Source organism: Musca autumnalis, unplaced genomic scaffold (assembly GCF_047663935.1).
Source record: "Musca autumnalis isolate F117 unplaced genomic scaffold, ASM4766393v1 scaffold_3, whole genome shotgun sequence".
Taxonomy (NCBI): domain Eukaryota; kingdom Metazoa; phylum Arthropoda; class Insecta; order Diptera; family Muscidae; genus Musca; species Musca autumnalis.
In genome coordinates this window covers 41,704,911-41,730,581 of record NW_027411866.1, presented here as the reverse complement: position 1 = coordinate 41,730,581, position 25,671 = coordinate 41,704,911, and the positions used below count along the sequence as shown (strand labels likewise).

General features: G+C 38.8%; 1 protein-coding gene across 15 annotated transcripts in view; it reads left to right on the top strand.

Annotated features, from left to right (window-relative positions):
* The window catches only part of Cadps (calcium-dependent secretion activator 1), a 35,352-nt gene extending 13,931 nt beyond the window's left edge, over positions 1–21,421 (top strand). The window contains exons 1-4 of one of the 15 annotated variants that reach the window (XM_073972838.1): positions 14,795–15,155; positions 15,579–16,167; positions 16,401–16,466; positions 16,597–21,421. In XM_073972838.1, coding sequence (XP_073828939.1) covers positions 16,727–20,965 — 4,239 coding nt within the window. In that variant the 5' untranslated portion in view covers positions 14,795–15,155; positions 15,579–16,167; positions 16,401–16,466; positions 16,597–16,726 and the 3' untranslated portion in view covers positions 20,966–21,421. Of the gene's footprint in view, positions 1–14,794; positions 15,329–15,578; positions 16,168–16,400; positions 16,467–16,596 lie in introns of those variants that run through there. The other 14 variants (XM_073972850.1, XM_073972849.1, XM_073972848.1 and 11 more) reach the window with 14 other exon arrangements.
* The last annotated feature ends 4,250 nt before the right edge of the window (positions 21,422–25,671 follow it).

The window sequence follows — 25,671 nt, the reverse complement described above, 5'->3', positions numbered from 1 at the left end:
CGTCATTACTGTGCTTGTCGTCCAATTGTATTCCCCCATGTATGTATGTGAGTATGGTTGTTCGCTTAGTGCGAATGTGCGTCTGTGTGTTCGCTGCACAGATTCGAGATGTTGCCATATGTGTTCTGGAGGACTCTAGAACAGGGAGACTTTGGGATATAAATACAGGGGAACTGGCAATGACGGAGTAGTTGTGTTTTAAGCGTTGAACTGAACAGATCGGTTAAAGAAGTGCTGCGTGCTAACTAGATACAAGCTGTGTGCTCAGTAATTAAAGTCGGTTCTGAATAAGTGTAATAAAGTAAATAAAGCATTGTAGAAACGTAATCTAAAACGAACCCTGTTTTATTTGGTACAAATCGTACTGGGGAATAAAACAACGTCTACACGGACATTAGTTAAATCTAATTCCGTAACAATATTTACAGTATGCAAAGTTCATATTCGTACACACCTAAAAAATTAATAAAATCGTTATTAATTCCATATTTTATGTGCAAATATGAAATAATTGATAGGAATTACCATAACGAAGAAAGATTTAAGAATAACAAAACAAATTTTTAATTTATTCCGTCATTTAGGTATAGATGGCGCCTGTGTGTGTGTGGCAAAGTTCGTATTCGTACACTTATAAGCACTATATATTTGGAGTTTTTAAGGATTTTCAAAGCAAAATACCGCACATTTTTGTACTTTTCTTCTTTTGGAATGCCTCTGCTATAGAAATATGTAAAAATAACGGTAATTTTATTAAAAATTTGGCATGAACAAAAAGTCGGACGAATATTTGAAATACTTAAGAAAAATGTTCTAGATATTGCGATTTATTCCAGAATTTTGGACGAAAATAGCTAATAGCGGTCCTTCTGTAACAATATTCAAGGTCTAATATGAAAACAAATGTTGTCAGCGTTTGGAAATGCAAAGAAACGTATTCCGGGCTTAGGCAAAGTACACACATTTTTGGTTTATACTTGGTGAAAATCGCAAGTTTCGTTTTATATTTGACATTAAATGTATTGAAGTTTTAGAATACAGTTTCGAAAATCATTTTATGTCGAAAACTGTGAGAAATTGTGAAGAAACATGAAATTGTACAAGTTTTCATACTGTCTGCGTACGACTGAAATTCCACGCTTACTATGAACGAGGTTTATGACTGCCAAAATCGTGAAAATAATTGTTTTTACTTCTTGAAAATTATATTTCTTTACCGAAGGATCCAAAATGAGTACAAAAATGTCAAAAGAATGAAGTAAATTGTACAGGAAAGAACGTGGGGTAACCTTTTGAAGAAATGCATTATTTTCGGGGAAATTTTCTTCCTAAAAAAAATATTATTCATCGTAATTTCCGATATGTCTTGGCATAAAATGATTTTCGAAGCTGTATTCTAAAACTTCAATACATTTAATGTCAAATATAAAACGAAACTTACGATTTTCACCAAGTATAAACCAAAAATGTGTTTACTTTGCCTAAGCCCGGATTAGGTTTCTTTGCATTTCCAAACGCTGACAACATTTGTTTTCATATTAGACCTTGAATATTGTTACAGAAGGACCGCTATTAGCTATTTTCGTCCAAAATTCTGGAATAAATCGCAATAGTTAATCATATCTAGAACATTTTTCTTAAGTATTTCAAATATTCGTCCGACTTTTTGTTCATGCCAAATTTTTAATAAAATTACCGTTATTTTTACATATTTCTATAGCAGAGGCATTCCAAAAGAAGAAAAGTACAAAAATGTGCTGTATTTTGCTTTGAAAATCCTTAAAAACTCCAAATATGTAGCGCTTATAGGTGTACGAATACGAACTTTGCCACACACACAGGCGCCATCTATACCTAAATGACGGAATAAATTCAAAATTTGTTTTGTTATTCTAAAATCTTTCTTCGTTATGGTAATTCCTATCAATTATTTCATATTTGCACATAAAATATGGAATTAATAACGATTTTATTAATTTTTTAGGTGTGTACGAATATGAAATTTGCATACTGTATACGTTTTATTGTTTTTGGCGAATGTCTCTGGGTGTCTGAGATAAATTTTAGAGAAAAAAATAATTTTAAGTTCATCAACAGAGGGAGTGACAATTAGTTTTTTGACTCAGAATTAGTTGAATTAGAATTAGAAGTTGGCAAATAAGCAATATAAGATCTTGGAGTTTCTTTGTAAATAAATTCACGTACTATAGCATTTTGAGGCCAAAAAGACGGATTTACTACAGTATCAAATATTTCAACAGGGACAATAATTCTAAGAGAAGCCTTACTACACCTTGGAGGGTAATTATATTTAACTACTCTGATATCAAAATTACTATTAAGTCGATGGTCAGACTAGCACGATTTCAACATGGCGACGTCAAGTTTATAGGCGAGGGGTATGAAGTAGTGAAACCCATGTACATGGTTTTCTGTGTTTGTTATGTTGCCTCTTCTTGTTTTTCGTTGCAAAATTATTTCTTCCATTTTCTTTCATTTTTATTTTCTCAAGCAAACGTTAACAACAAAACAAGCATAAAAAGATTTAATAAAAACATTTAATTAATGAAATAGTGAAAATTTAGCTATTAATATTAATTTAATTATTAATGTTAATTATTTTATGTTGTTTTTTGGTTTATTTACATATGTCTTTTTTTGTTTTTATTGGTATGAGAAACACAACAAATGCGAATGGTAAAATAAAGAGGACACGCAAAAATCTTAAATTTCACGTTAACGTGTGTGGACACTAACGAAACTTGAAAAGAAACTTTACCGAAATTGGTTTCAAGAAACCTTACTAGTCTGACCATCGACTTACATTGTGTTTAATGTAATACAAAACATCTGCTTCGGAAGTTTCTGCAGCAATACGAGCTAAAAAAACTGTTTTCTTTGGAGGTACTACCCTCAAGATCGGAATAGGGCGATTAGTAGCACGTGCGTGATCAGTGACCACCTTAAACTCCTGTCCTTCTATATATGATCTATACTTTGCAATAGCCATCACAACGGCTAAGCACTCTAACTCTGTAATGGCATAATTACGAGCTAAAAAAACTGTTTTCTTTGGAGGTACTACCCTCAAGATCGGAATAGGGCGATTAGTAGCACGTGAAACGTTCGGTGATGTTGGTGATGGTAAAGCTGAATGAAATTCTGATGAACCTGATGGAGTTTTTTCTGCAGTTAGCTTATTCTTTTCAATTGTTTGAGATGTCGATATTGTCTTTGATGGAGAATTTTGAATAGAAATCGTAGGGATAGCAATATTATTCGATTCATTATTAAGTATGTTTGTAGTGCTGTTCAATGGCTTCTTCCGTTTACGGAGAGAATCATTCGGAGACTGTAGAAATTGGTCGAATGAAGACGTATTATCGAATATTTCCTTATATTTCATAAACTTTTCCGTTAAAGTCTGGAGATCATTGCGTATTTCATTAAATTCCGTAAACGTGGATTTGAAAAATTTAAAGAATTGAGCATCGTAGATACGACATTTTTTGAGTTTATAAAAGTCACAATATTAATGTCAGATTGCAGATCTTGTCCCTGTGCATAATATTCCTTCCTGGGTGTCGATAAATTCACATTTTTCCTGGGATATCTCAGGAAGTTAATAGATTCCGCGGAATTCTTGGCTCAAACTACATACAAAAGACCTTGAATTGTCTTGTAATATGGTCATATATAATCCTTGGATACCAATTGAATCAGAAATGTGAAATATTCTGTTAAAAACCTACTCCCAAAGCATCAAAATATAAGAACTACCAAAAAGCATGAAATTTACACTGTGAACAACGTAGTTTTCGTACTATGATCATTACCGCCAATATAGGGGCGAAAAGTTTCGGACAATTGTACATTTCTGATTCAATTGATGCCCAGGGATTGTATTACAGTGCTGCTTCCAAGCAAAATCCTGAAAACCTTAAATAAGCATAAAAATGTGAACTTTGACCGCGATTTGTTTCAAAATCTCTTCAGCGATTTTTTCTTGTTTTTAATTTTTTCATCTATTAACATTGCTGTCTCAGAATCCGCAAAAACTTCCCAGGTGTGGAGCGGTTTTCATTTAAATTTTGTTAAAGTTAGTTAAGGTGCACCCTTCATGTCATTGTTTTATAAGGCGATACAGTCAGTGCATTGTCCCAATTTGAACATCTATATCTCAAAAATGGTAAAACCTACGAAAATAACATTAAGGTCAATTTTGTAGAGAATTTTCACTGCCATAAGATTTGCTCTAATACCATTTCGAAAGGGCTTGCGGATTCCGAGCAAAATCGTGAAAACATAATAAAGCCCTAAAAATTTGAACTTTGACCGCGATTTATTTGAAAATCCCTCGGCGATTTTTTTTTTTCGTTTCATGATTTTTCTCGTTTTTTGATTTGTCCGGCAAGAAATTTCTCAGAGAGTAGGGAGTTTTTATTCTCTTTTGCTAGAAAATTGTAAAAAGTAAACAGGCACCTTCCCAGCAAAAACCAGCAAGCAATCAGCTGACTTGCCAAACAGAACAAATTGTCCGCCAATGAAGGATGCAAAAATATTGTATTTTATTAAAAACAAAAGAAGAAAATTACCCAACAAAGGACTTTTCGCACTTTGCAATTTTGTTCTCCAAAAAGGCAATACAATTAGGCTGTCTATTTCCACAATAAAAATTTGTTTTTAATTTTCACAAACATAAATCAATGAAAAAATAACAAGTAAAAAAGCATTAAGTTCGGCCGGGCCGAACTTTTCATACCCTCCACCATAAAATATTCATTCCTGTCCCCAACTTTAAGTGAGTACGTTAAAATGTCAGATAATGTACATAAAATGCTTCATTCGGGAGGCCCTTTTTTGTGGTGCCTATATCTAACTGTTGACAAATTTTGGTGGGCTAGAAATTGGGAGGTACTGTTATATAGGGGTTATAATAAAACATGGGACTATGTTGACAGTTTTTGATGGGAGCCTTTAATGTCAAATAACTCCTAATTCGGTTAAAAATATCGAAAATATCGAAAATCGGTACATAACGTGGGAACTTCAAATGTCATTAACAGCTAGTTCGGAGGTATCTGGGCTATACGAAAATATGAACTTAAATGAACAATTTTTGTTGCAGAATTTTTGTTGACTTTTAAATTTCAAATTACAGAAAGTTCGTCCAAAAAATAAAGCTAAGGTACGGAAAATCGGGAGGTTTGTTTTGGGGCTATACAAAAACATGGACCTACGTTCGGTTAAACATTTTAAGTAAAATCCTCAAAGTACCGAAAATCGGGAAGTATCGTTATATTGGGGCTATGTTGAAAATTGTTGATGCAGGTGTGTGGTGACCACTACAACCTTCAAATGTCAAACTACAGTTAGTTCGGTTAAAAATTGTAGCTAAAATTGCCAAATTACTGAAAATTGGGAGGTACCGTTACATGGTAGCTATATCCGAACATGGACCTATGTTGACAATTTTTGATGGAGAGGTGTTGTGACCACTAAGAACTTCAAATGTCAAATTACTGCTAGTTCGGTTTAATATTGTAGCTAAAATCATCAAATTACTGAAAATCGGGAGGTACCGTTATATGGGGGCTTTCTTGACAATTTTTGGTGGAGAGGTGTGGTGACCACTAAGAATTTCAAATGTTCAAATTACAGATAATTCGGTTAAAACTTGTTGGTAAAATTCTCAAAATACCTGAAATAGGGCGGTAACGTTATATGGGGGCTATTCCAAAACATGGACCTATGTCCACTAGTTATATAAGTTTATTGACATTTAAGAACCCTAAATGTCAATTGATAGCTAAATCGGTCTGAAAATGTAGATAAAAACGTCAAAATGCCGTAATCGGGGGTACTGTTATATGGGGGCTGTACCAAAACGTGGACCTAGGTCCCCAACTTTTGTTATATAAGTTTAGTTACACTTAAGAACCCTAAATGTCAAATTATAGCTATATCGGTCTGAAAATGTAGCTAAAAACGTCAAAATACCGCAAATCGGGGGGTACCGTTATATGGGGGCTATACTAAAACGTGGACCGATATAGCCCATCTTCGAACTTGACCTGCCTGCAAACAAAAGACGCATTTTCCCAAAATTTCAGCGTCCTATCTCCATTTTTGTGGATGCTAGAGTGATTACCACAGACGGACGGACGGACGGACGTGCTCAGATCGACTTAGAATTTTACCCTGATCAAGAATATATATCGTCACCATAAATGCCCGAAGACGTAACCCACAAAACCAAAACTTTACAGGAGAAGCAAAAAACCTTATAAAATTAAAAACTGTTTTATGGAATATTTATCTGATGAAGGCGAGTATATGGGATATTATCGATCATATACGAAGGGGAATTAGTAGTGAGGCCAAAACCGCTGAAGTACTTAGTTTTGAGATCCTCCATTACAACAAAATCTGCAATATTATCCCATTTTCCGAAATGCCATTTCTTGAATAGCATCGTAGTTTTTGAACGTAGAAGTTTGAAATTTTGCCAGATCATGTATTTTAGCTTTATGTATCAGAGTACGTCAAAAAACGAATTTCGATTTTCATGTCGGTTACGTCTTCGGGCATTTATGGTGACGATATACTTTATAGGGTCGCAAATGAGTATTTCAATGCGTTACAAACGGAAAAACAAACTTAATATACCCTCCATACTATGGTGGAGGGTATAAAAACAGATGTTTGATTGTTTTTAAGAAAAAGAAAAGTTGGTAGTGCTTGCTAGAAGAAATTTGTCCAGCAAGAATTTGCAAACTCCCAGTGAAAGAGCTGTCAAAATGTCTCTCTCGAATCGCTCTCATTTGCTGACTTTTTGCGTTAACAGACGACTTCCAGCAACAATTGGTACAAGTTGGTACAAATTTTGGGGTAACCAGGCAGACTTAAAATCTGTCATCTGTTTCACATCGTCAATGTAAACAATGTTCACAGTTGCATTTTTGAGTACAATGCATGAGTGTGCAACTGACATATTTTAACAAAGTTTAAACAACACAAAGCAAATGACGATACGGAAGCCAGCCATTATTCAGAATGAAGAGTGTCCATTTTATAAATTTGAAAATCCAAGTAATGGGTCATATTTGTCCAATAATGTGTATAATTTGCTCTGTTCCAGAACCAGAAAGAAGCAACTATTTTTTACTACGATAACATTTTTTCCTTTATGTTATCGGAAAAAATAGTAAAAATTAGTAGATTCTTGAAGTTCTGGAACAGACCAATTGTCTGAAATAAATTTGTAAACCTATTAACATGGGATTTTTAGGGTTTTGTACCATGGCACAATTACCCAGGTAGTGGTATCGTAAAATTTTGAATATGGGTTTTAAAAATTTTCTTTATATTGTTGGGGAAATTACAACAAAATATTTTTTTTTTATAAAAGGTGTTTGACATTTCATATTCGAACAGCTGGTGTGATACCACTACCTTGGAGTCACGGTTTTGTACCTTCTCTGATTTCACGCCTATCTCCTACTTTAGTGACCTCTTTATGTGCATTTTTGAATACATAAAAGGATGAACTGCGACAAATTTCATAAAAGTTTATTCATATTGTCAAATAATGTAGGAAAAAAATAATTTTGGAAAATGGGCCTAGCTCAATACATTCCGCGGATAAATAGCAGGTTATAGGCCCAACATTAGCCCGCTTATGGAAGGTCATAACCGTCTGGTCGTGGGGGACTTTATTGTTTATCATGAGTTGTGGCAGAGATCTGCCCAAACTTTCTAATGTTTGAGCAGCGGAATGAACATTCCGAGACATCATCACAGTTGCAGACGATCGCCATATACCTGCTGGTCGAATACCCGAAGTAAGACCAAACTTCCCAGCAGACGCGACGGGATTAGCAAATGAGCGTGATGAGCTTCGTCCTGCCAACCCCAGTGACCCTAGAGTCAGAAAGTTGACACTGGAAGTTAACAGGTCGGTCGGTGAGCATAAGCGGAACAAGTGGTTAAATCAATGTGAAGAGAGGCAACACTGGAGCCGGAATAAGTGAATTGTGGGCAACGGTTAACGCACTCTCGAAACCTGGAAAGAAGGGAGATAGGACCTTAATCACGTTTGGCGACGTTGCGCTGGCTGATGGCACCCCGGAAGTGACAGGGTACTACGTCGCATTAGATCTCTTCCTGCCAAGGATGAACTGGCACAGTTTACAATGAATGATGTTGCGAATGTCATCCGGAACGCTAACTCATCCAGAGCGTTGGTCCCTTATGGAATCTCCATGGTAATGCTGGAACAGCTGTCAGAAGTTGAGTATCTCACTAAAGTTCTCAACATGTCGTTAGCCATCCACATCGTTCCTGAAGTCTGAAAAATGATGAGGTTTGTCCCGCCACTGAAGCCAGGGGCGGATGCCCCTGAACCGCATAGACGGATTTCGCTTTTATCGCCTGTTGCAAATCTCTTGCTTTAATCCTCCCCAGCGTCAGCAATAACGATCTAGTTGCCGAACATCCGCATGGGTTGCATGCGGCACATCACGACAACAGCGCCGCTCGTCATCTCCAAACGTATTAATCGGGGATTCAACCAGAGCAAGCGGTGTGATAGAACAATGATGGTGGAGCTTGACTTATCAAAAGCCTTTGATACTATCAAACACTCCACGCTGTTTGAGGAGATGGAGCAGACAACCATCTGGCGAAGTCTGAAACGTTGGATAATCAATTATATGTCGTACATGGAATTCAGGAGCAAGAAGTCCAAGCCGCTTAGAGTGAGTTCCCCAAGGTGGGGTGATATTTCGAGACTTTTTAACCTCTACCTTTTCTCCTCCACATATAACGCGATAGATCGGTCTGTGAAAATCCATGCTGCCCCAGCTTGGTCCGCGAACGTAACTGCAACGCCATGGAAAGATATTCAGAATACCGCCTAGGGGTTTCTCCTCATGTCTTCAGTAGGGGAGGCAAAGATTCTTTGAGTACAGCAACGCAATGAGATGCTTTCGTTGCAGTACTTGCTCGGGTGTTACCGTGAGAGCTATCCCAATCACCATTTGATGGATAGGACCGCCCATTCAGGCAGGTCAAGAGGGATCTTCATGATCTAGAAGGAGAGGTCCAGCGTTAAAAGAGATAACCCCTAGATCAACAAGCATATGAAGCAGGTTTGAATAGCATTCATACGGATGCAGCCACAAATGCTTGCAAAAGATTCGCCACTCATGACTTCAACTTCCTCTTCAAATAGAGGTCCTGCACAAGACAGTCCCCCTCGAAAGTCGAGGAAGGCAAAATTGATGAATCAACCCCAGTTAAAATCAAGGACGCAGATGGTTGGGAAGTCTGACACGGAATCGGCCACCGCACCTGCACGTGTGGCTTGAAGAAGACGGGGGTTAGGTCAACGGAAGAACCATACCCCAAGGCCGGCTATGAAAAGAGTGAGAGCCGGAAAGACATTAAAGCGAAGGCAGCCTCTAAAGCTAATCTGAGCCAAAAGGTGTTTTCCGGATCTTCTCTCAAGGAAAGCGGCACTGGACAGAAGACAAGCAGACCAATGGTACCGGATGAACATCGAGTAGCAGTCGTCGATAGATGGCTGCAAATGAAGAACGTCCGCGTGACGTTGAGTTCTCAGGTGATGGGGAACCTTCCAAACACACACAGTTCGGTAGCGCTGTCCCTACTGAGGAATCAAGATCATCTGTTGTAAATATATGTCCTTCTCAACACGATAGGCCTTGGAGAACTCTGGGAAGGATGCTGACTAGTGACTGTTATTATGAATGAGATCCTCTGTAGAAGGGTATTTTCAGCATGGGCGCCACCAACCCCTGTGGATCCAGCGCGAATACTGACAGTAGTCGAAATTCCAATCTCCAGACTAATTTCAGCGGAGGAGATATCACGGAAGTAAAGATGAAAATGAGCCTAATCAAGGCCACCATCTTCTCATCCATCTACATGCCGTTCCAAAGCCCAGATGCCAGGATGTGGGGAGGTTGGTTAGGAAGATTATCGATATAACCCTCATAAACAAATTCCTCATTATTTACTGGAAAGTATCGGAAGAGTGCTCCTTTTTGGGTCACCTGAAGACACTCTTCCAATTCTATAATGACGGAATTCGACAACCATCACATAGAAATCTTCGGAAAACTGGTTGGAACAAATTCACCGAACGAATACGTTCCAATTACCCTTCAGCAGCCAAGGAGGTTGTAGCGCAGTGAATCAAGTGACAAAGGTTCTTGTGGACAGCTATGAGACTGCCCTTTTCCCTTTTTAGACATAAATATTCCCTTTTTAGACATAAATATTCCCTTTTTAGATATAAATATTCCCTTTTTAGACATAAATATGTAAATAAAAAATTGTGAAATTGGAGAAAGGGATCAAATTCCCCACAGAATTAAACGAAGTTGTCCACAGTGAAACATTGAAGGCTTAGTGCAGATTTTGGATCTGCTATAGGAAATAAAGGACATAGCCAGATCCCATAGGGTACTCTGGAAGGACCCCAAAACCCTCTGAAAGGGCTGCTGGTACCAGTAGTGTGATTCTCTAACACATTTTTTGAGTTACCGACAATTGTCGGTAAAATTAAAATGCTTATAATTTCGGTGATTACCGATGTTTTTCGATAAGTTAGCGACGAGCAAAAAGTAGTCGTAAAGTTCTACCGATAGCAAGAGTGTGGTCAATTTTTATTTGAACTTTTCATTCAAAATTTTGCGTTTTTATTGGCCTGTTCCCGTACTTTATAAAGTGGTAAAAGTCGTAATAGTTGTAAAAGTCGTAAACGATTTTCATATAAATTTTGGGTACGGGAACGCAAAATGTGTAAAAGTGGTAAAAATTTTAAAAACTTTTTAGATCTGGAACAGAGCTTAAGTTACCGATTTTTGTCGGTAACTCAAAAAATGAGTTAGAGAATCGCACTACAGGGCCAGGCTTTCAAGTACTTCCCAGAATGCCTACATCAACGGCAAATCGGTGGATGGCCAGGCTTTCAAGTACTTCACAGAATGCCTATATCAAAGGCAAATCGGTGGAGATCGCACAGAATGTTGTGGTGGGTCTTATAGAGAGGAATATGGAATGTTCAAAATATACGTTAGCAGCATTTCTTGACATAGAAGGTGCCTTTAATAACGTTAAGCTTGAATCAACTAACTTAGGTGTTTCCTCTACACTTATCAATTGGATTGACGGAGAGCTCATCAGCTGGATAATAAACTCAAATATCGGTGAGGATTCCATTTGGAAGTCTGTCACCATAAGGTGACGTTTGGAACATTAATCAAACTATCGAGATGGAAACACAACAATGGTTCTGGAGTGAACCCACCTAAGACCAGCTGGCTCTGTTTTTCAATAAGACAAACGTCAAACCATTCATTCTACCAACGCAACGCCTCGTCATCGTTCTGAACCACCAATTAATGTGGAAAAAGAATTTCGCAGAACGTGTAATTGGTAAGAGTTGGGGACTGAAAATATAAGTAACTTCGACGAGCTTAATGTACAAATACCACACAGAGAAACTTGGACCCACAACTCCCCTCCTTTACACGGTATAGAGGTATATAACGATGGCTCCAAGATGGAAATAGAAGCAGGCGTCTACAGCGGTAACTTCAATTTAGAGCTCTCATGCATGTTGAACGAAATTTTTAGTATTTTCCAAGCTGAGAACTTTGCAATCAAAAAAGCAGCAGTTGAGCCAAAACTACTCTGGTTTGTCGTGGCAGTTGACGCTCCTCAGCTGCGACAGATGGGGGATGTACTCAGAGGACTTTATTCACACTATATTTGCTTATGGCCTTAGCAGCTGCGTCCGTGTGAATGTTATTTAAGCCTGCTTGATGATCTAGGTGTTCTCTCCTGTATCGTTAGACCTCTGCCTCAAGATCGTGGATATTCTCCTTGTTTTGCCTGAATGTGTCGGGCCTACCCACCAGATGGTGGGTAACATCCGAGCAAGTACACGGTAACATCCGAGCAAGTACTGCAACGACAGAATTTCATTGTGTTGCTTTACTGGAAGAATCATTGCCTCCTCATGTAGATGGTTTACTGAAGACTTGAGGAGGCACCTGTTGCTGTTATCAGGGCGGCATTCTGACAAGCTTGAATCTTCATCCAATGCGCATCACATAAATTCGGGTACCATACTGGCACCCTATATCTTACCACAGACCGACCTATCGCGTGATATGTGGTCATGAAGGTTTATTTGTCTGCACCCAAAATGCTGCCGGCTAGAGACTTGAGGACCTTGTTCCTACATTTCAGTTTGTCGCAGATAGCTGCGGCATGCGCTGATGACGTGAACGAAGTGTTGGGCTAGTTTGTGGTCGGAATTCTGCTACAATCGACCGGGTAGGTACCTGACGCCAAGATCGTACAATCATCCGCATACGTTACGATTTTAATGCCGTTTGGAGGGGGCGGAATACAGGAGTGGTAGAGGTTAAACAGTTCCGGAGATATCACCCCACCTTGGGGAACTCCCTGTTTCACTCAACGGGATTTGGACTTCTTTTTCCTGAATTCCACGTATTATAAGGCCTCAAGGGTCTTTGCTACAGACGACAATATTCACTTATGCTGGCATCAAACTGTCGATTGAAATAACTTGCGCACCCCTTCGGGTCAGTCAAGGCAACGTCGCCAAACGTGACTGAGGTCCTATCTTCCCTCCTTCCGGGGTTCGAGAGTGACTTAACCACAATTCACTCCACAATTCACTTCACAATTCATTTTTCAGATAATTTAACCACTTGTTCCACTTATGCTCGCCGTCATTAAGGTTGGTTCGACGAAGCTCATCACGCTCATTTGCTAATCCCGTCGTCTCTGCCGGGAAGTTTGGTCTTACTTCGGGTATTCGACCAGCAGGTATATGGCGATCGGCTGCAGCTGTGATGATGTCTCGGACGGTCTTTTCCGCTACCCGAACATCAGAAGTATTGGGCAGTTCCCTAAAGCGGCAATTGGTGAACTCTCTGAAACCCGGCCAATCAGCTTTCTTATGATTGACGAATGTGCCGCGTTCTGAGGTGATGAAATCGGGTGGTCTGCTAAAGGAGACAATTATTGAGAGATGGTCTGATCCAAGGGAAATGACGGGTTGGCAGGTAACATAATTTGTCAGACCACGAAACACGATGGTTATGTCTGGCGAACTGTGACACTTTTTTCTAATTCTAGTAGGTGCGTCCTCATTGACCGAGCAAAACGTAGAGCTATCAATCTGCTCAGCCAGCGCTGTACCCCTCTGGTCGTTTCCGAGGGCCGAATGCCACATCTCATGATGCGCATTAAAGTCCCCCAAGACCAGACGATTATGACCTTCCAAAAGCTTGCTAATGTCATGCCTGTAAAGCTACACCTGACTGCTACACCCATTCATTCCATGTACGGGTCATTAGAGTCAGGCTCAAGCGAGATAGGTCTGTATTGAACAGACTGGTGCAATAGGAAAGCTAATCCCCCTCCTCAACTTCTCGTGCGATCCTTCCACAATACGTTATAACGATCACAACGCTCTAAGCTGCAGTTGTCGTTGAGCTTGGTTTTCTGCAACGCCGCGACCTTGATCTTCTTCCGATTCATAAATTCCACTATTTTACGATGCAAAAAGGAAGCATTTTCTGGGATTGAAACAACGGCTCGTGTTAAATAAAGAGCTCGCGGTTGCTGTTGAGGGGACTGCGAAGGAGCTTCGTAATCTGACAACAACTCACTGGTGGCTGTGTTTGCGCAGCATGCAGCAACATAGTCACTGTCGTAATCCCTAAGATGCACCCACTCCTGACATCTATTGCATCTCACCGAAGATTGTAAATGGGTGAAGATGCGGATGTGACAAACCCGGCACCGATCAAAAGAATCCGGAGCAGGCATTCCGGGATATGCTGCTCCCAACACAGAAAAACGTAACAAATACAAACAGCTGACCGGAACGCTGATGTCGTGTGATGCCGGTCAATCAGGTACGAGAAAACCCGCTGCCGGGTTCTGAGAGATTCCATCGTTCCTTAAGCTTCAATTTCCCAACTTCCAAAGGAGTTTCAATACTTCTAAAAATCGACAGAGTTCGCATGCCCTCCCCAGTCGTACATTAGTAGGTCTCCCTTAAACTGGGTGCCTTATGTAACCTGCCATACCCTCTACTGGTGTCAATCACCACAAAACGGTGTAGGTACTTCATGTTTTATAATGCTAGGTTTAAATTTGCGAATTCCACACAATTTCAACTGTCAATTCCACTGCTTAAACGTCAAATTTGACAGTTGAAATCCACACGATTTCGCAAATGCACTATATGCTATGTTTACATTTAAGAAATCCACTCGATTTCATCTGTCAATTCCTTTGTGTATACGTGAAATGAAAACTCATCTGAAATCGATTGGATTTCATTTCACGTTTGAACAATGGAATTGACAGTTGATATCGAGTGGATTTCGTAAATGTAAACATAGTAATAATCGTTTTCTTATTAGAATGTCAGTATTCATTCAATATCAAATATCCAATTCTCATTAAAATATTGCTTTTACATTTTTTTTCAAGCTACCACTCTAATATACAACACTTGTTTACACTTGTACACAACATTTCACATTTTTCCACCACTCTTGTGAGAGACTATTCAAAATCCTATATTCTACTCAAGTAGTCTATAAATATCTAACCGTTATTGGACAGTGAATGTATCCAACATAGTATACAACTCTGGATGGTTGGATGGATGTTTTTGTTTTTAGGGGTTAAAAATGTTTGTGGTTACTTTCGTGGCTAGAACAACAGCAACAACAACACAGAACAGAACGACGGCGAGGACAACAGAAAGAGAAAAAACTACCGTTAAAAGTCAAATTGCTTTACACTCTCCAGTTCAGTTCAGTCACTCACAACTAGTCAGTAACCAGAAGAGCTTGCGAGCATAACATTTAAAAACGTAGCGTTCATACAGCAACAAACCCTCCTCCAAGGGGGTTAGAAAAAATAAAATAAAGAAACACAGCTGAAACGTATCGGCCGCCGGAGGACAAAAATAACTGTGTTAGCAAAGAAAAATCAATAAAAAGTATAAAATATTTATATAAAAAGGTGGAATTTTCTTAATTCAGCACAAAAAGGAGTGTTTTTCAAAAGTAAATAATATTAAGTGAAAATGTATTGAAAAAATAAGAAAAAGAAGAAGCAATTTGTGCTTAATTAAATAATGAGAAATGGAAATGATTAAATGGAAATTTATATTTATTGCCAACCATTGAAAGCAAAAAAAAAAAGAAAAAAGGAACCAAAAAAATCCTGCAAAATATATGTACGAACGAATGAATGTTGGTGGACACATATCCACACACACACCTACATGACTATTGTGTACTTGTGCAGTTTATGTTGTCATGTTGTGTGTGTGTATATGTGATGGTGGAGTGTAACACCCCAAAAGAAAATTTGTGTTTAAAAAAATAATACCACCTCCTAACACATCAATGTAACAAGTTAATGCTCCCATTTTTTAATATTCTTGTTTCTGTTTTGTGTTCTTGTTCATTTTTTTGCCTATAAAGTAGTTAAAACCTAAAAAAGAGTGAAATTTTGTTGATTAAATAACAACCAAGGCATTATTTGGAGTACGACGATTGGCTATGCAGCTTTTGGGGATTACGATTACGTTAAGGAATTAACCAGCAACCACCAGAGTCGTGTCGTGTAGTAGTGTTAACTAACTAATCGTTCGTTAATCGTGTAGTGTTGTCATAAAATACAACCCTGTTCACCGACGAAATCAATGACATCCTTTTTATTATTCGTTCGTTGTTTCGTTTCCTCTTTAACAACTAAACAACTATAACGGCAAAAAACGCCACACAACAACATCAACTTCCACTGAGAGCAACAACGGCGAGTGATGGCGAAAAATTAACAGTTTACATTCTTCACTTTGCATTGTTGACTACTCAGACGGCGCTCTGCTGCTGGTGTCGCTGCCTCTGCTGATTGCTGTTGATTACATTCTCCATTCACACCCCTAATCACAATCAGAGCGAAAAGTGGAAATATATGGAATACCAGAATAGACCAGGACGACACACACACGCCACGCACCACAAATACACAATCCTTCAACTATAAGAAGAAAATTTCTCTGAATCAACCGTAAATATATCGTATCCAATAAGATTCTATTCTATTCCAAATGCAAACTTAAAACAAAACAAAAATACAACTACATTTTATTTGGCCCACATTCCTTTTCCAATATTCCCAATTGGATTCTTGGAACAAGTGGTAGCTCCGCTCCATTGCAAATACTACCTACCTACTGCTTATCAGCGAAATGTAATTGTATTTTGGCACAACGTTTCTTTTCTGTTTATTCTTTTTTGTAGCTCTGTGTGTTGTTTTTGTGCAAACAAACTTACACACACATACTAACACACGCACGCACGTCGCACGTACGTACACACACTTTTGATTAACGAAGTTTATTTTTTTGTTCTTCTTCTTCTTTTGTATTCTTTTAGCTGTTTTGCCTTGAATTTGATAGTTAAAATATATAAATATGTATGTATTCGTGTGTTACAGTTATATACCCTGTGTTCTGCCCGGTTGACTGACTGGCTGGTATTTCGTCACCGTTATCACCAAGCGTGCTGTGAACTTGTTACCACAACAAATCTACTTTAAAACGGCACTACTGCTCTTCGCTTAAGCCATGATTGATCCCAGCTCCAGTGAAGATGAGGGTGATGATGATTCAACTGTCCCAATCCAACCACCAGCCAAGGGACGTTTGGCTGCTGGCGGCGGCGGTAGCATACCCACCAAGCCAAAAGTTATTACAGCAGCCGCAACGGATACCAGCAGCAAACCTGTTGTGGGTGCGGCTCGACAAAATGGTGATGTACCCCACAAGGCCTCCGATAGTCTAGACAAGTCGCCAGGACCTACATCCCTGGCAGCTGCAAGTGTGGCCAGTAAAAATGAGCTAACTGCCAATGATTCGTCCGGAGCAACGGGTGGTGCCAGCGGCGGTGCAGGTGGTGCTGCCGGTAGTATATCCCAGGAGACGCTCAACCAAAGTGCTGGGTCATCGTCACGCGGTAATTCTCTGCCACGTCCCATATCACCTTCCCCATCAGTGGCCAGTGATAAATATGAATCGGGCGGTCAGCAAAAGCCAGGTATTGAGGAAGAGGAGCGCAAGAAACGCATACAACTCTATGTATTCGTTTCGCGTTGCATAGCATACCCCTTTAATGCTAAACAACCCACAGACATGACAAAGCGACAGCCCAAAGTTACCAAACAACAATTGGACTCGATAACGCAAAGATTTCAGGCATTCCTCAAGGGCGAAACCCAAATCATGGCCGATGAGGCTTTTCGCAATGCAGTACAAAGTTATCACGATGTATTCTTGAAATCGGATCGCGTTCTCAAAATGGTGCAACAGGGTTCGTGTTCGATACAAGATTTTACGGAGGTTTTTCGAAAGAATATTGAGAAACGCGTACGTTCACTACCCGAAATTGATGGACTGAGCAAAGACACCGTACTCACATCGTGGATGGCGAAATTCGATGTTATCTTAAAAGGCACCGGGGAGGAGGATTCCAAGAAACCGGCTCGGTTGCAACAGTCACTCAATTCCGAATTAATTCTTTCGAAGGAGCAACTGTACGACATGTTTCAACAGATTCTGAGCATTCGCAAGTTTGAACATCAAATTCTCTTTAATGCCTTAATGTTGGATTCGGCCGATGAACAGGCGGCCGCCATACGACGTGAGCTGGACGGCCGTATGCAAAGGGTAAATGAAATGGAAAAGAATCGCAAACTGATGCCAAAATTCGTTCTCAAGGAGATGGAATCGCTGTACATTGAGGAGCTGAAATCCTCCATCAATCTGTTGATGGCCAATTTGGAATCTCTGCCCGTTACCAAGGGTAACATGGACAGTAAATATGGTTTACAGAAGCTGAAACGTTACAATCATAGCACGCCTTCTTTTTTGAAGATGATTTTGCGTTCTCACGGCTCCCTGTCCAAGCTGGAGGGGGATTCGGAGGAAGGCATTACTCAGCTTTCAAAATTGGATGTAGTTTTAAGTTTCCAATTGGAAGTGATAGTAATGGAGGTGAAGGGCCTGAAATCGTTGGCGCCCAACCGTATCGTTTACTGTACCATGGAAGTGGAGAACGGCGAGAAACTGCAAACGGACCAAGCAGAGGCCTCTAAGCCTATGTGGGACACACAAGGCGATTTTACAACGACACATCCATTGCCCATAGTCAAGGTTAAACTGTACACAGAGAACCCTGGTATGCTAGCTTTAGAGGACAAAGAGCTGGGTAAGGTGACACTAAAGCCGACGGCCTTGTCATCGAAAACTCCTGAGTGGCATCGTATGGTGGTGCCGAAGAATCTACCGGATCAGGATTTGCGCATCAAGATAGCCTGTCGTCTCGAGAAGCCACCGAACATGAAACACTGCGGCCACTTGTATGCTATTGGCAAATCTGTATGGAAGAAATGGAAGAAACGTTATTTTGTATTAGTACAAGTCTCCCAGTACACCTTTGCCATGTGCAGTTACAAAGAGAAGAAGTCCGAACCGTCGGAAATGATGCAGCTAGACGGCTATACGGTCGATTACATTGAAGGAGCTAGCGCAAGCCTTATGTTCGGCACCGATCTAAATGGTGGCCGCTTTTTCTTTAACGCTGTGCGAGAGGGTGATAGTATTGCCTTTGCCTGTGATGACGAAAACGAATGTAGCCTCTGGGTAATGGCAATGTATCGCGCCACTGGCCAATCACACAAACCGACACCGCCAGTTACTCAGGACAAAAACTCGGCCATATCGAAAATTCAGGGTGATGCCGACAAGGCACGCAAACACGGCATGGAGGATTACATCAGTGCCGATCCATGTTCTCTCGATCACGCTCTTTTCTTCAAGCTGCTGCAGAATCTCGCTTTAGAATATCGCCTTAATGATCAATACGCTTCCTTAGGTTGGTTCAGTCCCGGCCAGGTGTTTGTGCTGGACGAATATTGTGCCCGCTACGGGGTGCGAGGCTGTTACCGGCACTTGTGTTACCTCTCCGATCTGTTGGATCGTGCCGAGAAGGATTTCATGATCGATCCAACGTTAATCCATTACTCATTTGCCTTCTGCGCCAGTCACGTCCACGGCAATCGGCCCGACGGCGTGGGCAGCATAACACACGAAGAAAAAGAGAAATTCACCGAAATCAAGGAGCGACTGCGCGTCCTGCTCGAATACCAGATAACCAATTTCCGTTTTTGTTTTCCATTCGGCCGACCGGAGGGTGCCCTCAAGGCCACACTCTCACTGCTGGAACGTGTTCTTATGAAAGACATCGTCACGCCTGTGCCCCCCGAAGAGGTGCGGCAAATGATCAAAAAGAGCTTAGAATCTGCGGCCTTGGTTAATTATACACGCTTGTCATCGGAAGCTAAAATCGAAGAAGACTTACGTGGCGAAGTGTCGGTACCGGCAGCGAAGAAGCTAGAGGATTTAATCCACCTGGCGGAATTATGCGTCGACTTGCAACAGCAGAACGAGGAACACTATGCGGAGGCATTTGCTTGGTTCAGTGATCTGCTGGTTGAACATGCTGAAATATTCTGGTCTCTCTTCGCTGTCGATATGGACCGCGTCCTCTCTGAGCAACCACCGGACACCTGGGATTCTTTTCCGTTATTCCAAATTCTCAACGACTACTTACGGGCGGACGACAATCTGCGAAACGGTCGCTTCCATCAACATCTGCGCGACACCTTTGCTCCGCTGGTCGTACGTTACGTTGACCTGATGGAGTCATCCATAGCTCAGTCCATCAATAAAGGCTTCGAAAAGGAACGCTGGGAAAGCAAGGGTAACGGTTGTGCCACATCCGAAGATCTCTTTTGGAAATTGGATGCCTTACAATCGTTTATCCGCGATTTGCACTGGCCGGAGCCCGAATTCCGTCAACACCTGGAACAGCGTCTGAAAATGATGGCCGCCGAAATGATTGAACAATGTATAGCCCGTACCGACGCCTCATTCCAATCGTGGCTAAAAAAGAACATCGTCTTCGTATCCTCAACCGATTACATTGTGCCGACGGAAATGTGCGCCATGGTAAATGTGATATTAAATGCTAAAAATCAAAGCTTCAAATTGACCACCATCGACGGAATTGATTTGTACAAATTTCATGCAAAAATTGACGATCAGCTGGATAAAGCGAATGTAGCCATGACACAAGGCCTCAGTGGCAAACTTATGTCTGTGCTAGAGTCGACTTTGTCTAAATTGGCACGCTACGATGAGGGTAGCTTAATTGGTTCGATTTTAAGTTTCACCAACGTTTCAAGTTCGGGCAAAGATCTCGGCCAAAGCTATGTCATATTCTTCCGCAATAATATGGAACAGATACGCGGCAAAATTGGTGACGATCTCTGGACATTGAATTTCTTCGAACAATGGTACACGCAGCAAATTAATATGCTTTGTAATTGGCTTTCTGAGCGTTTGGATCATTCACTCCACTATGCTCAGGTGCAGGCGTTGTCGCATATCGTGAAAAAGATCTATTCGGATTTCGAGTTACAGGGTATGCTAGAGGAAAAGCTGAATTCGAAAGCATATCAAACTGTTGCACAGCGAATGGCTACCGAAGAAGCGACTTGTGCTCTAACCATGCCCGATGTCGCCGAAGGTGAAGAGGGTGTCGAGGATGGTAGAGCACTCGACGGCGCCGAAGGCGAGGACGGTGTCGTCGAGGAACCAGGGCCACGCGTTAGAATGCCTCAGCCAAAAGACGTTACGGCTCAGGCGGCGGCTGTTACCAACGTGGTGGCCGGTCGCGTCGGTAATCTCCTCGGTAAAGGCATCGGCGGCTTAAGCTCAAAACTTGGTACTGGCGGTTGGTTTTAAACAAATTTCAAATAACCGATCAAACGCACCGATCTCATTTGGCAAAAGGGTGTTACACAAACTACAATTTGTACTCCTTCTGTTCTTTGGTGATGCTGCTGGTGATGGTGATAGATATATAGATAGAATAAAATGGCAATGGTGATAAGAGATATAAGATGATGATGATGATGATGGATCGCGAAAGCGTGAATGAAAATAATGGATAGTATGACCCCCCTTGGAAACCAAACACCAATTTGCGGCTGGCTGTTAGTTTTGTTTTTTTCTATGCTGATGAATTATTACACACGATCATAGATATACTACAACAGCCACACCCACACAAACATATATACACACATATATACACCACCTCTATGTTTACTTCTCCAACAACAAGAAATATATAGGCACATTTATGGAACAATATATTAACGAATAATAGATACCAGAAGAAAATAACAACAACAAAAATTTAAATTTTAAATTATATCTACAAACGAAAAAAAAAAAAACAAATATATTACATAATGAATTATATAAACAAAAAATTATTATAAATTATTAATAATATAATTAACATTATTATTATTGAATTAATGAATAATTATTACATATATATATTTAATTACTATTATATATTATAAACAACAAATCGATACAAAAAAAAAAACAACAAAAATATTAACATGTATTGCATTTTGGTGGCAGACGTAGCAGTAGAAATAATTAATTTTTACTAGGCAAATTACTTACATTTGAAATAAAAAAAAAAAAACAACAAGAGAAAAAAACAAGTCAAATATTCTATATATACAGAAATTAATTAATAAACAAATTATATTTAAATTTAAATAATAATAACAACAACTAAACAAACAAATTATACCAAAGATTAAATAACAAACAAAAATGCTTATTCCAATACCAAAAAGAAATATAAATAAATGAAAAATATATATAAAATATAACACCACAAATTAAAATACAAAAAAACACAAACTTTTTTCTCCATTATTTGTTTCACTTCAATTTGGCCCAATAAAATACCGCAGCAGCAGTATAAAATTCAACTCCTCTTAGGCAGTACAATCTTGAACAAAAACAAAAAAATGCAAAATGCCATTCGAAATCTACCCACATACATACATAGCTTCACAATCTCCCTTCCTAACCTAACCTCTAACTAAACATTGTTTTCTTTTTTGCTGACCTAACAAAATACGCATCTTTAATATCTAAGCAGTTATCAAATAATTAAGCAATATGTTGTTGACAAAATATATTTATCTACTATTTACTCCTTTTTCTTGTTTATAAGTAACAAAACCAACAAATTAATAATAATATTAAAATAATTAATAAAAAGAGAATTAATTTAAGTTCCAAAAACTTTATTATAATAATAATCGAAAGTCAAGTTTATCATTTCATTGATTTCTTATATAGGTTTTCTCTTTGAGCTTTTTGGGAGCTTTTAGTTACTATCGCTTCCGATGGATTGTTAGTAGAGTTGGGCAATACTGCTGTTCTACTTCAAAAACGTATGAGTAACGTCATAAAAACTAACGTGTATACGCAATATGATTCATACAAGTGATGTGGACTGTTGGAATCAAATAGTGAACTAGATCGTCCCATCTAGTTAATATTGGCACAACTCTAATTGTTCGGTATACATTATAATCATAAAAGGGCTCGGAGCTTTATTTTCAACACATCATCTATGATCATGTTCTTAGCAGTCCGAAGAATAATTTACAGTTTTCTTCTACCTTTTATGGATATTTCGCGCAAAAAATTTTGACAGCAAATGAAGACTACGGTATGAATTCGCCTTATGGATCACCTTCTTAAATTCGCCTTGGTATAGACGCAAGGCACTTTTACTAGGCGTTTACACCAGACAATTTGTCTTCAAATACAACTCTGATTTACTAACACATACATACATTTGTCGGCTGTCTCCCACTTGTTCACAGACAGCCGGGTTAAAAAATTTTTGACATTTTTTGTATAAATGTGTGAGATAATAATTGAAATGTGTTAAAAACAAAAGAACATGAAAAAAAAACAAAATATGTGAACGGAAAACAAAAGGAATCAATACATGTACTCAACTGTCCTGTCATGTGTAAACCCAGGGTTATGGAAGCTAGAAGTGACAATCAGCTGTATTTTTATTTTTTTGGTAAATTTGGGCTTCAAAATGTAATAGAGTCTACTCATGAAATTTGAAACTTCGAAATTTGTTACCATAAAATACTTCTTTTCATCCTAAACTTGTAATAAAAATGACCTACGAAAGTACTGAATGATTTATATTTACATTTTGATTTAGGGGTCGATTATGGATATCAACTCAACGGTAGTTGTAGTTGCCACAATAGAAAATCATACAATTAAAACATGTGAAACAACAGACATTTTTGTCAAATTCATCCAATATCAGTATTTTGAATATTCAGCCATTAATTTAATTGTAAGAATGTATGAATTTCAATCAGGAAATTGGAATTTCATATTATTAAATTTGCTGTTGGCAGCGCAACTGGAGTTGGGTTGCTATCCATAATCGATCCTTTAAATTTGTTCTATTTTAGAGTATTTTAAAAATGTATTTATGTTTTTCCCGAGAAAATTTTTAAAACACCCTATTATACAATATTTTCTTCGACATTTAATTTTCAATAACAACAATGTTGTTTTTGTAAATTTGTTAGTTGTTGTAATTCATACATCTACCTTATATAAATGCGCCTTTTATATACGCAGGAGGCAATTTTAAAAGGGAACGAGAAAAATTGCCCTGTGTGATTGAATAGTGTGTCGTTTTTCTTCAATCCATATTCCAAAATTGGTAATTTTTCCTACAAAACACGATGTTTAGGGCGAAACCTATAGCTCTGCGTGTTGCGTGTGCGTTCAAAAATACAAAAATAAAATACATGTATTTGTTGTTGTTTTCAATTTGACATACATGTATTCCGTTTTTGTATTTTTGAACGCACACGCAACACGCAGAGCTATAGGTTTCACCCTTAGTTGAAGTTATGAAAAAATTTTAATACATATATTCACAAATTATATTTTTTACACTCTCAGCATTGATGCTACGGGCAAAATGTGCCTCATCGAAATAATGGTTTTAGACCCCAAGTATGTTTGGACGAAATGTTCTTCAGACAATTTGGAGTCGATTGAGCAATGTCCGTCCGTCTGTCTGTCTGGCTAGAGCGCACGATAACTCTCGAACGGATAAACCGATTCGGTTCAAATTTTGGCTTTCGTAATATTTTACCCAGACTTAGTTTAAGTTCGAAGATGGGCTATATCGGTCCACTCCTTCCGGTACCTCCCTCACAAAAATTCGAAAATGTTCGGAAAATTTGTGCGCACGATAACTCTTGAAGGGAGTAACCGATTTGGTCCATACTTTGCACATAGTGAAATTTCTACCAAACTTATATGAGGTTCCAATATGGACTCAATCGGTCCAGACCTTCGGGTACCTCCCACTCAAAATTTCGGAAAAGTTCAGTTTAGGACCTGCTCTCGAATCGTTTTGATTTTTTTTTAGCAACTTGTATTCACTGCCCTCCATACGACGGTACAAGTTTCATGAGGGGCAAGTCCATACTTTCCGAGAAAATAGCCTGAAAGTTGCAAAAACCCCTATGACACCGCGTGTAGTGGTTGGAGTGCAAGATAACTTTCGAACGGATCTGCTCATTCGGTCCAAAATTTGGCCTTAGTAATATTTTGTCCAAACATAGTTTAAGTTTGAAGATAAGCCATATCGGCCCACTCCTTCAGGTACCTCCCCCACAAAAGTTCAAAAATGTTCGGAAAAAATTTTCATACGGTAACTCTTGAAGGGAGTGGCCGAATTGGTCTATATTTTACACATCCTAATGTATGTACCAGATATAGATCAGGTTAAAATATGGACTATACGAGGACGGTTCGGAAACTTCTTAGCCTATCAATGAAAGAGAATAGTTAGTTTTTCAAAAATATTTATATTTTTCAATATAAGGTTTGTCCTTGTACATTCTCAGTAAATATTACTCAGTAACTTCTTTTTAGAGAGTAAAGCATTTCATACTCTTTCAAATGAAAAAATTAAAAAAGTAAAAGGACAACATTCAGTAAAAATTTTCAATTTGATTAATATTTACGACTATGATATTTGAATATTTTAAACTTTTGACAACTGCCTACAGCTACAAAATGTTAAGTATAGTACACATTGACAAGCAAAACTGACAGTCATCGAAGTCTATTTCGTGAATATCAAAGCCTAACTGAAATTTTTTTTGTAATCTATAAATAATACCGTAAATATTGTATTTCAAACGTTTTTAGCTAAATAAATGTTGTTATTTGCCGGAAAATTGTCCTAAAAGTACGTTGACTGTCAGTTTTGACTGTTGGTGTGTACTCCCCTTTACTGAACAAAATTCCTTCAGTAAAAATTATAAGTTCTCAGTAATAAAAATTTCAAAACAAGTTTCTCAATTCATTCTCTTTTACTGAATATTTGTGTAAAAAAACAACATTCTGTAATAATTTGTAATAATTATTACAAATTATCGAGCACGCACACACACTTATAATCTCCTGAAACTTCAATACACTTAGTCCAACGCTTTTCTAGCAATTCTATCCCTTGATTAAAAGAGTTTCCCTCAAGGTCTTCAAAGTAGTGGTTTACAACTGTA